The sequence below is a fragment of the Lutjanus erythropterus genome, chromosome 17 (genome assembly GCF_056507025.1).
Source record: "Lutjanus erythropterus isolate fLutEry1 chromosome 17, fLutEry1.hap2, whole genome shotgun sequence".
In the NCBI taxonomy this organism is placed as follows: domain Eukaryota; kingdom Metazoa; phylum Chordata; class Actinopteri; order Lutjaniformes; family Lutjanidae; genus Lutjanus; species Lutjanus erythropterus.
In genome coordinates this window covers 948709-964824 of record NC_139333.1, presented here as the reverse complement: position 1 = coordinate 964824, position 16116 = coordinate 948709, and the positions used below count along the sequence as shown (strand labels likewise).

Here is a 16116-nt window from a genome sequence, read left to right as displayed (position 1 = left end):
CAAAAATGTCTCCGTTTTCCAAAAATGTCATTTGACATTTTTCAACATGTTCTCACTCTGAGGTCTAAAACATTAAATGTGTCCACTTTGATGAAATGTCCCCAGTTTGCAAAAAATTCTCCACCTGACAGACTTTATGAAAATGTCTTCACTTTCCCTTCTTTACAAAATGTCCTCACTCCTCGTGTCTAACTTCAAATATCAGCGCCTTCCAAAAATGTCCTCTCTTAAAAATAAAACATCCTCACTTTTCACAAAAATTCTTCTTCCCAAAAACTTTCTCACTTTATGAAAATGTCCTCACTGTCCAAAATAAAAGCGTCCTCTCACTTTATAAAGAATTTTTTAAGATTTAATGTATTTTTTTATGTCATCCTGACCTCAAACTGGTCCTCACAGAGATACAAGTACAATAAACACACACACACACTCAGCATGTGTAGTCTGGGAGGTCTTGACAGCGCGCGCGCGCGTGTGTGTGTGAGTGTGTGTGTGTGTGTGTGTGTGTGTGTGTGTGTGTGTGTGTGTGTGTGTGTGTGTGTGTGTTGCAGTGAAAGTGGGTTAGTGTGAAGATGACGTGATGCCGTCTAATTGGACAGTTTGTTTAGACTCACCACATGTTGATGGAGGAAAGTCTCAGTCTGTAGGAACGTCTGCGCGCACACACACACACACACACACACACACACACACACACACACACAGAGACACACACACACACACACACACACACACACACACACACACACACAGAGAGAGAGACACAGACACAGACACACACACACACACACAGACACGGACACAGACAGACAGAGAGACACACACACAAATACACACTCACACACACACAGACACGGACACAGACAGACAGAGAGACACACACACAAATACACACACACACACACACACACACACACACACACACAGACACACACACACACAAGATATTTAATGTTCAAACTGATAAACTTTATTGTTTTTAGTATGGAGCCTGATCCCACTGTGATCCATCAGTCAGTTTCTCTGAACATCAGTCATCATGCGATTGATCAATCATCATGTGATTGATCAATCACCTGTACGTCTCAACGAAGCAACTCAATGTTCTGTTTATTATTCACTGTTTCATCACAGGCACTGACAAGAACTCACTAAAGTAATTTGGTTCTACATAAAAACCTCAGAATATAAAAGAACCGTCCCAGTTAAAACCACCTGAAAGGTTCTGAGTGGAATCCTTGGAAAAGGTTTCCTATGTTGGCGTCAGGTCAAGTGATTGCTGTCGGGAACTGATGCAGTATCCATGACACACACACACACACACACACACACACACACAGACACACACACACACAGTGTGACACTGAGCACAGCGAGCTGCTGTAGCTGCAGACGTGTTCTGTGTGTCTCACTTTGTCTTAAATCTCGAGGCTGTGAAGCTGCTGTCTCTCTCTGATCAGCAGCAGATGCTCCTCCGCTCTGGAAAGTTCCTCATATCATATTCAGAGCGTCGCATCGCGGCCGCAGATCAACGTCTCTGCGTCCACCACAGTTAATTTTCCTGCGAAGGCAGCAGGACGGCGCGCTCGCCATGAAACCTCCTCAGTCTGGAAACATTTGAGACAAAGATCCACTTTGTTTGTTTGTTGAGTTTCTGCTTCTTCCTGTTGAACGTGTTCAGCTGAGCTGGTGAACTGTCAACATCCTGAAACATTCACGTAACAATGTCCTAACTTATTAAATACACACGTGGAACCCTGTTGGGAACCCTGGAGAACAGTCTGAGAGTACCATCGTTTTTATCGTATTCAGATTTATTTTAAAAAGTCTTGAAATCAGGTGGTTTGAAATATGATGCCAGTCAGATTTCTACAGACGTGTCTCAGCCGTGGACGACCACTGAAATAAACTGACGAGTCCTGCACTGTGACGGTTGTTTCGAGATGACGGATTTCCATTTCTGACGCCTCCGTGTTTGAAAGCTGCATAACCAGCTTACGTGGTCACTGACTCCTACATGGTGACCACGGCGACTCCTGCTGATAGGCTGATGATGTCAGAACACACCACTCTGATCACATCAGTTCTTAATAACATCGTGGACAACGTTCAGGACGGCGGTCTGGAACCTGCGGCTCTTTAGCTCCTCCCCAGTGGCTCGTTTTAACTTTCTTGAAATTTCAAGGCAACACACTGCAACAGATTTTTGAGTTTTGAGCCAAACTCAAACTCTGAAAAAGTTTTACCAACTTCACATCTTTTCTTGACATAATTTACTTTTCTTCTCTAGATGAACTTTAACCTTTGAGTTTTGAAAACCCTTAAAAGATTGTATTTAAAAAAATCAGCAGTTCAAGTGAAAGTGAATGAGGGTAAAAAATGTTATAAGATTACAGACCGGCAAAGTTTTTTAAAGTTTATTTCAGAACTCAGAAATCTGTTGACTGAACTGTAAAAACATGCAGCCTATTCAAATAAAAAAAAGAAAAGTTTCAGCTAAAATGTGCGTCACAGCCTCCGTCTGCAGCTCCGTACCTTCTCCTCTCGAGTCTCCATCAGCTGTTGATGTCAAATCAAATCAAAGTTTTCAGGGAAAAGAGAGAATTTAATAGTTGTGAGTCCAGACAGATTTATTTTTTCTTCAAAAAAAGCGTCTTTTTTGATCATAAAGGTTGCAGACTGCTGGTTTAGGAGAACCTCTGGTGTCCATGAAACTCAAAACAAAACATCAAGGTCTGTATCTCGAGCAAAGGTTTGGTTTCTCTGTTCTGGACAGAACATGGCGGTTCAACATGGCGGCCTCTGTGGAGCAAACATCGCGTCAGTTTCAACACTGTTCTAGAAATGTTCATGTGAGGAACATTTATGTTTATGTCATGTATGTTTGTGTTTCTAAGAATTCCAGTTCTTATCGCCGGAAAAGTTTTGTCCCTTTAATCTGCAGGGTTGAGGTCCAGAAGACGCCGGAGCCGCTCTGGTTCATATCGTTCCTAAACATTTAGATAAACGTCACGCCGATGAAAGAGCCCCGTTCTGATGATACCGTTCTAATATCTTTGTTCAGTGACACTTGAGATAAACACAAACTCAAAAAGTTCTTATTGTTATCCATAATGACAAAATGAAGCAGGTGTTTCCATATAAACACTCGGGTTTGATGATTGACCATCAGGTGTCATGGAAAGATCACATCGAGCAAAAAGACAAAACAAAGAACTTATTTTTTTGAGGCGAGAAAACGAATTCTTGTGATTCTGAGCGACTCTACAGTCGTGTGATTCTTCATCTTACCTGTTTGTCCACAGCTCCGAAGTCCAAACTGAAGTCCAAAGATTGTCGGCCAACCTTTAGACGAACTCTGTGAATCAACTGACAATAATTGTATGGCAGCATTTCCAAATAAAATCTGTTTATTTGTAGAAAAATAAGAAGAGGTGCAGCTGGAAGCACAACGTTACTTCAGTGAGTTCTTTTCAGTGCCTCTGATAAAAAGAAGTGAAGAATAAAACAAAACGTTGAGTTGGTTCATTGACACGTACTTGTGTGATGTTTGCACGATGATTGGTCATATTTTGGACAAAGTTGCGGTGATGCTCAGCTCTCGCAGGGTTTGGTTGGATTTGCGTGAATTGTTGCGATCATAACTTCCTGAGGACAAAGTGCCAGAGATGTAACATCCACACACTGATGTTTCACTCTAATAACTTTCATCAGTGATGTTTCTTCTTTCTCACTCAGTGTGATTTGAGATAAAACGTTTGTTTGACTGTTGGACCTTCGTCTCTTGTCCCCCTTCGCCATGTAGATGATGACAGAAGTCATATGTTCCATTTAACAGTTTCAGAAATACACAAATAAATCCAGAGACAAGAAGACACAGGAGACTTGATGAAAACTCACCAAACTTAAACTTGAAGTTGGTTTAATTGAATGTATGGAAGAATAAAAGATGATTAAATCTTGTTGTTGGTAAACAGACAGCGGAGACGTCCAGCCTCCCTCTGTGGGACGAGCAGGAATCTCCTTCATGTTTTTCTCTCGGCAGACTCGCGCTCTGCCATCACAGCCTCGGCATTCTTTCCAGCCGAGTCATCGCTGCTGTCAGTCTCCCCGCTGTGTGTGTGTGTGTGTGTGTGTGTGTGTGTGTGTGTGTGTGTGTGTGTGTGTGTGTGTGTGTGTGTCTGGCACTCCTGCTTTCTGTCAGACAGTCGGCTAATTGCTGCTTAACGTTTTGTCACGCTTCATTCCCTTCAAAAGCACGCGCACACAGAAACACACACACACACACACACACACACACACACACACTTATGACACCTTTTATTCTCTTTTAATTGTCTAAACTACTCCAGAACCTCGACGTTGTCATTAAAAAGATGTTCCTGGTTCTGTCTGCTTCGTGGTCACTTGTTTAATTTTATCAGGGTCCTCCTGAGGTCGGTGCGAGGACCCTGTCGAAACTAAAGCTATCACTATTATCATTATTATTATTAATAATATTATTATTATTTTATATATTGATTTAGTTATTTATTTAAATTATTCTTCCTAATGAATCACATTTTTCGGGGCTTAAACAAACTCAGAAACTGCACACATCAGTCATGGTGAAAATTTACACGCCCCCGCGGCACCAACATGCATGAAAATCAGCACGCTCATTCATCATATCCAGACGCACAAAAAAGTCTCTTGGACCCATCACCTAAACCCAACAGGAAGTCGGCCATTTTGAATCACAATTTTTGGCGTTTTCCACGTGTCGTATTTTAACGAACTCCTACAGAATTTATCAGTCTGACTTCAAAATCGTCGTCCCATCTAAACTACTTTTTGAAGAAAAGTTATTAAAAGATTTAGCTCTCGTTGAGGGGTGTGGCCATGGCGTGGCGTCGAGTTCTGATGTCTCGTCATGAAACACAAAATTGTTCTAACTTTGCTTTAAATGATTCGATCTGCACCAAACATCACATGTGTGATAAAAGTTCCACTCTGAACGCATCTACAGGACAGTCAGGAGTCGTAGTCATAGCGCCACCTAGTGGAGACAGGAAACCACATCAGACACCTGCAGTGTCCAAGGAGGGTAAATATTCAGGGCAGTCGGCATCCAGCAGCGGAGCCACGACCGGCGCTGGGGTGCAAGAGCCCGTCCAATACTGCTACTACTACAGTCTTTAACTTTGCATGAACTGGACCAAATTTCATTTTATAACCAAATATATTTTCATTTTTTCATCAATAACATGACAGATTGTGTGGTTTCTGCTCTTAAGTGCAAAGAACAAACCAAATACAGAAGATCTGAGAGGGCGGGGCGTTAATCATCTTTCTGTGTTGTCATTATTATTTTAAGCGGAGAAATAAAGTGCATGGTACATTTCTTTTTTTCATTATTATCCTTTTTGTTTTTTTTCTTTTTTCTCTTACTTTGTTGTTTGAGTTTTTTATTTTTATTTGTTTTTTCTTTGTGGCTTGTTGTTGAAAAATGTTGAATTTGAAATATTGTTGAAAATAATAACACTACATTTTTTGTTTGACTGAAAAGTCTTTAATTTAAATTTAAAAATGGCTTAAATACAAACAGAAGCACAGCATTATTATCATGGTACCAACATGTGGCCTTAAATTAAAGTGTGCAAAATGACCCGAACAGAAGAAAAAGTTGATCCGTCTTTTCAAAAACTAAACATTCGAACATTTCTTTAATAGAAAATAAATCCTCACAGTGATCATTTTTGTGATATTTGCTTGAAAAAATGCCTTGAAACAGTGAGATGCACCTTAACGGCTCCATGAGGAGATTTTATAAAACCTTGGGACCCGTTAACAGACGACCAGTGTGATTCATTTTCCTCATTTCCAAATGATGGTTTCATCTCTGCTGTAAACGGCGGTGACTCTCTGACTCACTCTTTACCTGCATGATCTTTGAGAACCAACAGATAAATAGAACAAAGCATCGTCTGCGTAGAAACAGACACAGACTTTGTGTGATTTATGATTCAAATCAAAATTTAAACAAAATGAAGAAAAGTAGCTGAACTTTAACTGTCCTCGTTTTTAAATGCTAAACACAGCATTTTGTCTTTGTCTTTCCGTCTGTCTTCCTGTAGCAACTGGACGAGATGCGTCGTGACCTCCGTTGGATCACAGACGCCCTGCAGTACGCTCGCTACAAGCAGCCTCGCGGCGGCGTGCCCATCACCTGCCTGGTGGACGCCAGCGCTCCGGACAGCGACTCTGGCCAGCAGAAGACTGACTCCACCTCCTCCACCATGGACTACCTGCCCACACCGTCCCCCTCACCTGAACTCCGCCGGAGGAAAGCCGTCAGCGGTGAGTCAGCAGACAGGAATTAAATTTAAATTTTAAATTCTTCACCCTGATTCTGATTCGCCCTGACGCTCTCTGTCCCACAGACTCTCTGCTCGGTTCAGATGAAGACGGGTCCTCGGAGGTTTTTCTGCCTACAGACAGCGACTACGACTCCAGCGACGCCCTGAGTCCCCGCGAGCTGGACCTGCTCTATTCTCCGCCCCAGGATCTTTCCCAGCAGGCCGTGCACTCGCTGGGTGGCAGCGCCCCGGACGTGCTTCAGATCCACGAGCTCAGGTGATCAGTTCGTCTTGATAGCGTCCCGTCCATCCAGTCCCACCACTGTACGCTGACTTACAGAAGAATTAGTTTAATTCATTTTAATTAAAAGTTCTTCATGCAACTTTCAGACGAGTCTTGTGAACTGCAGTCAGCATCCTGTTTACACACAACTGGTTACTTTGACAACATGTCAAGATGTTACAGAAGTAACAAAGTATTTGTACTGAAGTAGAGTTTTCAGGTATCTGTACTTTATTTTTCTGACATCTGAACTCAAATATCTGAACTTTCTCACATTTTCGAAACAGACTCGTTACTTTAGTTTGAATGACTCTGAGGTGAATTATTGATTATTGTTATTTTGCATCATTGTGCGCCGCTTTCAAACATCAAGACTGATTTCAACCTGAATGGACGAAACAATAAGACACAGAAAAGACGACTGACTGGAGGATCCATCAGAGGACATCAGACAGGACAGACGGGACGAGACAAAACAGATGTAACAAACAAGAAAACAAGATAACAAGAAGACAAAACAGACATAACAAGAACAACAATACAAAAAATGATGTGAAAGACAAAATATAACAAAATGTAACAAGTCAAAAAGATGAAACAAGATTTTAAAAAAATGTAAAAATGTAACAAGATAACAAATGATGTCAAAGACGTAACAACAGAAACATGACGTGTGACAGAATGAAATCATTATAACAAGACATAACAGAGGGAGGACGACTTTTTATTTTTATACTTTGAGGACATTTCAGAGCCTGAACTTTTTCACTTTTACTGCAGTAAACAGGTTGAATGAGTACTTCTACTTTTACCAGAGTAACTGTAACTACAGAAAGTAAAGAGACACGACCCAGAAAGTATAAATGTGTTTGATCTCAGGTCATTAATGTCCTCCACTGTGTCCATGTTGGTGTCTCTGTTAATCTAACTGGTCCTTCCGTCTCGTCTCTCAGGTACAGCGTCTGTCCGCCCAAAGACCTCCCACTCCACCTGGATCCTAAATCTAAAGACGCTCCCCTGTCCTCACCTCTCCTCCCCCACTCCCCGTCTCTATCCAAAGACTTTCCTCTGTCTCCGTCCGGTCTGCCTCGCTCCCCCTCCCTGTCCAGGACCCTTCCCACGTCTCCGTCCCTCCCTCTGTCCCCGAGATTCTCCAAAGACCTCCCCCTGTCCCTCCCGCTGTCCCCGGCGCTGTCCGACACCACCAAGACTCTGGAGGGCCTCTCACTCTCCAAGGAGGGCGTGGCTCCTCTGAGGGCCCTCGCCAACCCCCCCGCCAAACGCAAACTGCTCTCCAGGAGTCACCGGGGCCAGTACTTCAGCGGGCCCCAGCGCTGGCTCAGGGGCCACAGCGGGGAGAGTCACACGGGGTCTTTATCTGAGGGCGTCTACACCAAGCAGCCGGACCCCGATCTGCCCCTGCCCGGGGACCTCCCCACCTATGTCAGCCACGCCTCCTGCGTCCTGGAGAGTCGCAAGGGCCGACAGCGGGAGCCGCGGCCCCACGTCCGCAGGATCTTTGTGGAGCCCTGCAAGGAGCTGTCGCCGGGCCACGAGAGGAGGGGCTGGGAGGAGGAGCAGGGGGGAGACACGGCGGAGGAGGAGGAGGTGAAGGCCGCGGGCGTGTCGGTGGTCGTGGCTCAGGTGGAGGGGGAGGAGCCAGAGGGAGCCGCCACCCAGGAAGTAGACTCAGACGACCAAACGAACGCGCAGGTGTCAGAGATACTGAGCAGCACGCTGTAGAGACGGACGGCAGCTGAGGAGGCAGCAGGTCGGTTCACCAACAAGTTCTGGTTCCTGCACCGTGTTCTGAACCGTTCTGTTCCACCAAAAACAAACTGGTGTGGAACTTGAAAACAAAGGTTTAGTTTTTTCTTCTGAACCAAAGTGGGCGTGTCATATTCTTGAGGTTGTTGTGCATCCTGCAGCGCCCTCTGTTGACGATGTCTTTGATTTCAGTAATTCTGCCCAAAACTTTTCTCTGTAGATCACAGTGTTCTGCAACCCGCAGCTCCGGAGCTGCATGCGGCCCTTTAGCTCCTCTCCACAGGCTCCCTGTCACTTTGGGAAAAAAAAACTACATAGAAATGAGTAACAGTTACTTTATTAGTATTTTGAACTTGTATTATCGTTGTTGTTGGTCTGTGAAAAAGTTTAGATGCCTCAAAATTTCAAGGTAACATTCAGCTTTCGATTTTTGAGTGTAAGTTTTGAAAAATGTTTAGCAGCTCTTTTGTTGAGATAATTAACTTCTTCTTTACATGAATTTGAACCTTTGAGTTCTGAAAAGGGAGACATTGTATTTAAAAATCATAGAGAGTAAATTAATCGACGTGAAAATGAATGATTAAAACTTTATATTTTCAGTTGAAACCGTTCAAAATAAAGACGAATCAGGTTCACAGCTCATGTGAACGGTTTCTGAAATACAGTTTTGAGTTTCTAAAAGTCAAAGATTTATCTAAAGAAGAAAAGTAAATTATCTCAACTAAAGATTAGTAGCTGGGAAAACTTTTTCTTTGACTTTGGCTCAACTCAAAAAGAAAAAAATCTGCAGCATGTTGCCTCAAACTTTTGAGTCGTTTCAACTATTTTTACGGTGCAAAGAGATTCTTACATCCAACTGTAAAACATGTAGCCTAGACACTGATTAAAAAAAAAAGTTTTAATATGTTGTTAATTCAAATGTGCATCACAGCCTCGGTGTTTAAAACTGGACGGTGGCTCGTCTTCTTGAGTCTCCATCAGCTGTGGACGAGAAATTTAAAAAAAAAAGTCTTCAGTGAAAAGAGAAATAGTTGTAGCTCAGATACAACCTCACCACTGTCCTCTGTCCTCTCTCTCTCTCTCTCTGTCCCTGTCTGTGTCTCTCTACCACAGTGACGACTGGTCGGCCGCGTGACGACGAGCAGCCCTCAGACCTCTCCCGAGATTGTAAACTAAAACTAAAAGTTGCTGGTTCAACTCCACGCCACGCCTCAGAACCCATGGCATCGACTGTTACAAAGAAAAATTAATCAATGCAACAACAAACCAGGCTTCTGCCGCCAGGAAGTTTGCACACTTTGACTGAACGTCAACCAAAAAATAAAGATTCAAAGAAGAAGGTGGTTCGATCGATTGTGGAGGAAATTCAAACCTTTTTTCCCCCCGTTTAGTTAAATTCTCTCAAACTTTAATTGAATTATTTTTTTTGCATGGATTCTGCTCTACTTGAAGTGAATGTACAGTTTGGTCTGTTTGCGTTTGGTCTCCTGTGACGATTGAATCCCGTCCTTCAGTCAGTGTTACTCTGAGCTGCTCCTATTGGGTCTTAATGTGGTCGAATGAACCTGTGGTCAGTTTAAAGGGACAGTTCAGATTATCTGAAGTGTGTTTGTACGAGGCCCTTCTCCTCAGTCAGCGTGTTACCGACAGTAGAACCACCGACAAATCTCACTCTCTACAAACCAACCAAACTCCATTCACAAAATCAGTCGTTTTAGCTCACAGAACACAGGAGCTGCTGCCTCCATCTGTTAGTGTTTTTGTGTCAGACTTCAGTGAATCTGAACTATTAATATAATGACTTTCTCTAAACATGAAGACTTTTCTCTAAACATCACAAGATAAATATCACTCTTTACAAACCAACCAAACTCCACTGGCAAAATCAGGAATTTTAATTTTTTAAAACAAAATACAGTCAGCGGCTGCAAATAATAATTAATGATAACAGACTTGTGCTATTTTGTGACATCTGTATTTTAAAATGTTAGTTTAGATTCACCAACGTCACAAAATAACAGAAACAAACTAACCAATCAAAACAGACGAACAACTCCACTGTTTTCTATGAGGTAAAATTACTGATTTTATGAATGGAGTTTGGTTGGTTTATAAAGAGTGATCAGGAAAGTCTGACTGACAGCAAAGTAAAGCTGTGAAAATATTCTAAATATGTCATACATTTAAACTGATGCTGATTTTTGTTTCGTTGCTGAGCCTGTCCACAGCGTTACGTTGCTTTGCTTCCTCCACCGGCTTCTCCAAACGTACCTCCATCTACTGAAGGTACCACGCTGACTGGAGAAGAACCTCACAGAACCACACTTAAAATAATCTGAACTGTTTCTGTTTAAAGAAAAAGATTATATTATATATATAAATGTATATATGATTCCCTCGAGTCTCAAACACGTGACCCGCCTCAGTCACTGAACTCAGACCACTAGAACCTTAAAACATGAAGTATTTTTATAGTCTCGGATTAAAGATGAAATGTTAGTCGGAGCTGTATTTTGTTGGCATGAAGTAGTTTGTAGCTGTCAGTTTTTTTCTGGACTGAAGTTTTGTGTCCAGTTTGTGCCTCCTCCTGGTTCAGCATGACGATGTCAGGGGTCAGGGGGGTTTTAGGTCAGGTGGGGATCAGGGTTGGGGGGTGGGGGGGGGGGGGGCAGTCTGCACTTTGCCCCTCGGACCTGACGGTGTTTGTGTTGTGCTGCTGTGTTGACTTTCTGTTCGGCTTCATCCACAGTTCCTGCAGTGTTTCCTCACAGGCTGCTGGTGTGTTTTACGTTCTGTTTGATTTATTTTTTTTTTCTTACGTGCACCAAAAACCCTTTGTGTTCTACAGAAAAGACGTAAAACTCCTGTCAGTGAGTCTGAGAGCTGTTTGAACAGGTTCCTCGTATGTATGCACGCTATTTTAAAAGTGCGTTTTAATGTTTGCACATAGCAATTATGGAATAAAAGCTAATTAAATACACGCTCGACCAAAATATAAATGCAACACTTTTGTTTTTCGCGTCCATTTTTCACACGTCAAAGTCAAAGATCTTACGTTCCTTAAGATTTATTTCTCTCAATTTTTGTTTGCAAATTTGTTAAAAATCAGTTATTGCCCCGCCTCTAATTGAGATGATCATTGCACGTCACACAAAAATGTGACGTTTGATCTTGAAAAAACACATTTATTACATTTCACATGGAGCTACAGGAGGGCAAAGTCATGACCCGCCCTCTGATTGGTTGGTTGGGTGTAGGCATGATCAGTTAGTTCAGACTGGAGGGCGGCTCAAAGCCACCGTAAGGGGGGCACAGTATCCTGGGTAGGGCTGCAAAATGAATTAAACTTATACACCGTTGTTATATCAGTCGTAACACACCTGTGTAATAATCCTGCAGAAGTGCTCGCTAACATGAATCTTAATATTTTTGTGTTTGTGAACAAAATTTGAGAGAAATGAGATCTTTGACTTCCACTAATGAAACATGGGAACAAAAACAAGTTGTTGCGTTTACGTTTTTGTTGAGCGTATTTGATGCAATTGGGCATTAACTGTGGCAGCTTCTATCATTGACTGTAAAAAGGTCCGTTTACTGTCCTCTGAAAGTGTTGATGATAAAGATATAAAGTATTAAATTACAGGTTTTGTCCTTCTTTGAATGTGTAGCACAGATTTACGAAGCTTCATAACCTGACGTGCACTAATTATACCACGACAACGCGTCTGTGCTGCAGTCGCTCCAAGTTATAGTTGGATAAAAAATATGTTTATTTGCTTTTTTGAATAGAGTTAAAAGATTTTAATTAAGTATGAAGCTAAAGTCAGGAGGTTATTAGCCTAGCTTAGCATAAAGACTGAAAGCGGGGGGAGTCTCTGCAAAATTAAAAAATACACGTGCTAATATTTAGAGATACATTCCCTCCTGAAGCTGATTCCAATGGCTGAACTTTGATTTTAGCCAATAGTATTGATCCGATAAGTCGGTACAGGTGTGATATGATTGTTATCATCGGCTCAGATTTGGGTATCGGAACAGTCTTACTAACACCACAGAGATGTTCTGAGCTGTTTTTTATTGTTCTTTCTCTGTGATGTAACTTTGTTAAGAAAAGTGCTGTCTAAATAAAGTTTATTATTATTATTGTTATTACCAAAAGAAGAAAGTAATAGATTACATGGTATCAGGTAAAGTCTTTATCTGAGGCGTTTCTGACACTGGCGTCATCATCAGAATGATCCTAACACCTCTAATTAACATGATGCATCTCGTTTGTTTAATCTGTTCACAAAACAAAAAGGTAAACATGCTAATTTGTGGTTTTAGTTGGGCTAACAAAAAGCATCCAGACTTAATGCTAAGCTAAGCTAAGTTTTGTAAACTGTACTCAACACACAGACATGAGACTGACGTCCATCTGAACACCTCGCTGTCAGAAAGAGAGTTCGCCAAGATGTTAAATTTTCTGTTAAAATTTATCATTAAAAGTGTAAAAATTACATTATATTATATAACCAAAGTTTTATTGATTATGACTGAACGTGAACATGAGCGGTCAGACAATTCCAATAGAGACATTCCAGTAACATTTTCAGATACCAATACTAATTAACCCAGCAGGGTTAATAGATTAATAAATTACGTGGTATCAGATTGGCGCACAGAGTCACTGATACCTGATCCAGAGTTTTAGGCTGAACTGAAGAAAAACCACAGCTGGAAACAAACCAGGACTATAAAGAATAAATAATATAAACCAGTTTATGTGGAGGGATCGCAGGTTTTACAAGCAATAAATTAACATAATTTAGATTTTGAATCTGTGGTTGATTTATTTTCAACACTGATTCAAAGATTCTGGATTAATATTTGAATTAAATGTGTGACTCAAATAAATCAATATTTATTTCAAGTAACGAATCAGAAAATAACGTCTGCTGTCACACGAGCTGCAGGATCACGGAGACGGTTCAGAAAAATGTCCCACTGGACCAAAAACAAACGCCCATTGCTCCGAAGGTCGTTTCCTTTAATGTGTATTTTGACTTGCAGGTGTCAGGTGACCTTCGTCATCATCGTGGTAAAAACATGATTAACAATTTGGTTCGGTTCAGGACAAGATCATGTTGTGGACTAAAATAAGTGGTTCGTTATATCAGTTAAGTTACGTACGTTAAATACGTTGCTTGAGTTTTACCTTGCAGGTATTATCAGAGCAGTGGGTCTTTGGTGCAGTGGACGTCTGTTTTAGGGATAATGAGCTGTTGGACAAATGAGATTTTGGTTTGTGGGACATTTTTCAGCAGGTTTTCAGAACGCTGTGCCACCTGGAGAACTTGTTCTCAGCAGTTTTATCTTCCTGAATTTAACCGCTGCACAGATCTCCGCATCCTGAATAAATATGAAGAGGATCAGAGGTCGTGTGCTTTTTAGATTAGTTTTTATTTTGCTGTAAATATTTTTTTTTTTAACTCAGCATACAGGAACACGACTTTGACTTCTGCGTACCTGGATGTTCAGCGACGTCACCAAATTCCCCAAACCTCAGATATTATTGTTGAGTCCAGCGTCAGAACCAACAGAACCGACGGCCAGAGACACAAAGTAAAGACGGACGGATGAACCTTTCCTTTAAGACTCGAGCCAAAATCAATGTTTACTGTTACTTTGATCTCTGATCAGCAGGTCACGTTTAAAATTTTTCTTTGAGTTGAGGTTTAGCTTTCGGTCCAGTGCCGGGTTCAGACTACAGGATATCAGCCCGATTATTGCCCCGGGGGCAGCAGACGTACGGCGTCGGGTCGCGTTGAGAACAAAAATAGTTGGTGCTGTGTGGGGAATCATAGTGGACAGGAAGTGACGCTGCAGGTCTGAAGGTCCTGAAGGAGTCATAATGTAACAGCGAGTTTCCAGCTTCATTGATTATGTAGCTGTTAAGCTAATGTTAGCTAAACATTAGCTTACTAACGATGTTAATATTAGACTCGACTCACCGTCCTCTCGGTCGAGTCGCAGCAGGACCTGTCGACACGTTGTGTAGTCTGAACCCGGCGTTAACGCTCCTCCTCGGGAGCTCCAGACTCCAGTCCAGTCTGTTTATGTGACGAAGGCTTTTATTTTGAAATGTAGGTAAAGATGATGTACCTGAAGCCTCGGTCAGGTGTTTGTGAGGCTCAGGGCGTCAGAGCGTCGTGTGACTCAGTGTTTCAGGATGTTTCATGTTGGAGTGACTCTTCAAACACCGACCAGCTTCTGTCCGTCTGTATATTTCTGAATCACCATCTTTGATCCTGATCGGCGTCATGAGCCCACTTTAACTGCTGACTTTATTTATTTGCAGCAAAAGGACGATACAAATGTTTTTTTTTATGGACTGCGTTAAAAAAAAAAGATCGGCTCCAGTGTTTTCATGCATTTTGCAACTTCTGAACTCACATGAATGATGTATTTTATCAGCTGAAATAAACTTTGTCTCATGTGGATGTTGTGCACTTAAACCTGAGTTTGTCTTTCATACAGATGCTGCAGATACGAAGTGATCTGAAAGAAAATCCTTCATGATAACCTGGATTCTAACAGAAACGTGCTGTGAGAACCTCTGTACCCTCAGGTTTGTCAAGCTCACAGCTCCTGACTCGTCTAACTCTCGAGTGATCCAAACGTGGAGGCGAGGCCGTCTTCGCTGTGTGATGAAGTTCAGGTTTGGACGGAGTCACTTCAGCCTCTGCTGATCTCCAGCTGCAGCATCTCACAGATATTCTGAAGAAAATCAGACTTTAATCTGTTTTTAGTTTCTGTGGAAGTTTCCCCGTCGTGTCTGTGAGTCTGTTTTCATCGCTGGTTCCTCGTCCATATCTGTGGCATTCTGGGTATGTGAGTCAAGCTCTGCCAATCAGAGGTCACGTAACACGGCTGCTGTCATGTTACCTGAGAGCTGAATTATGGGCGACTGTCAGATTGTTTTCGACATGTTGTGTTACGTGTGTGTGTGCGAGTCTGTGGGGTTTTAATGTTTTTGACTGAAGCAGAAGTGAAAACAGTTTTATTTAAGGTTGAACAGTTCAGACTGCAGCCTGCTGACACACCAACAGAGCTGCTGTCTGCTGGGAAAACAAATGAAATTATTTAAAGACTTTTTTGCTAAATGTTTAAGGCTCTGACGTTTTGAAATAAACTCAAGAAGGTTTTTCCTACCGATAATTTTTTGTTGAAATGATTTGTTTTTCTTCCTTAGATGATGTTGCACCAAACTTTTAAATGAACTGTAATCTGAAATCCTCACTTTATTTTTGACTGTAAACTGAGATTAGATTTAATTCTGTTGCCCCAAAACTGTGATCCAGTATTAAGTTACTAGCAAACAAGTTTAACTTTTGTTAACTTTTTAGCTAGCGAGCAAACATTGTAACTTTTTTCATAAGTTGCCAGCAAATCAAGCAAACAATATAATGTTTGTTTATTTGTTTGTTTGTTTTTAGCTAGCTAGCAAACAATTTAACATTTTGTTAACCTTTTAGCTAGCTACCAAAAAATGCATCTTTTTCTTTGACTTTAGCTAGCTAGCAAACAATGTTGTTAATGTTCTTTTTAGCTAGCTAGCAAACAATATTGTTTATGTTCTTTTTAGCTAGCTAGGAAACAATTTGACATTTTAGAAAACAGTGTAACTTTTTTTTACTTTAGCTACATAGCTAGCATATAATACAGTTTTTTAAAAACTTCCTAGCA

General features: G+C 41.5%; 1 protein-coding gene across 1 annotated transcript in view; it reads left to right on the top strand.

Annotated features, from left to right (window-relative positions):
• The window catches only part of ankfn1a (ankyrin repeat and fibronectin type III domain containing 1a), a 108284-nt gene extending 99749 nt beyond the window's left edge, over window positions 1-8535 (top strand). The window contains exons 23-25 of the mRNA XM_084741421.1: window positions 6117-6339; window positions 6423-6615; window positions 7575-8535. Coding sequence (XP_084597547.1) covers window positions 6117-6339; window positions 6423-6615; window positions 7575-8364 — 1206 coding nt within the window. The 3' untranslated portion in view covers window positions 8365-8535. The remainder of the gene's footprint in view (window positions 1-6116; window positions 6340-6422; window positions 6616-7574) is intronic.
• Window positions 8536-16116: the final 7581 nt, after the last annotated feature.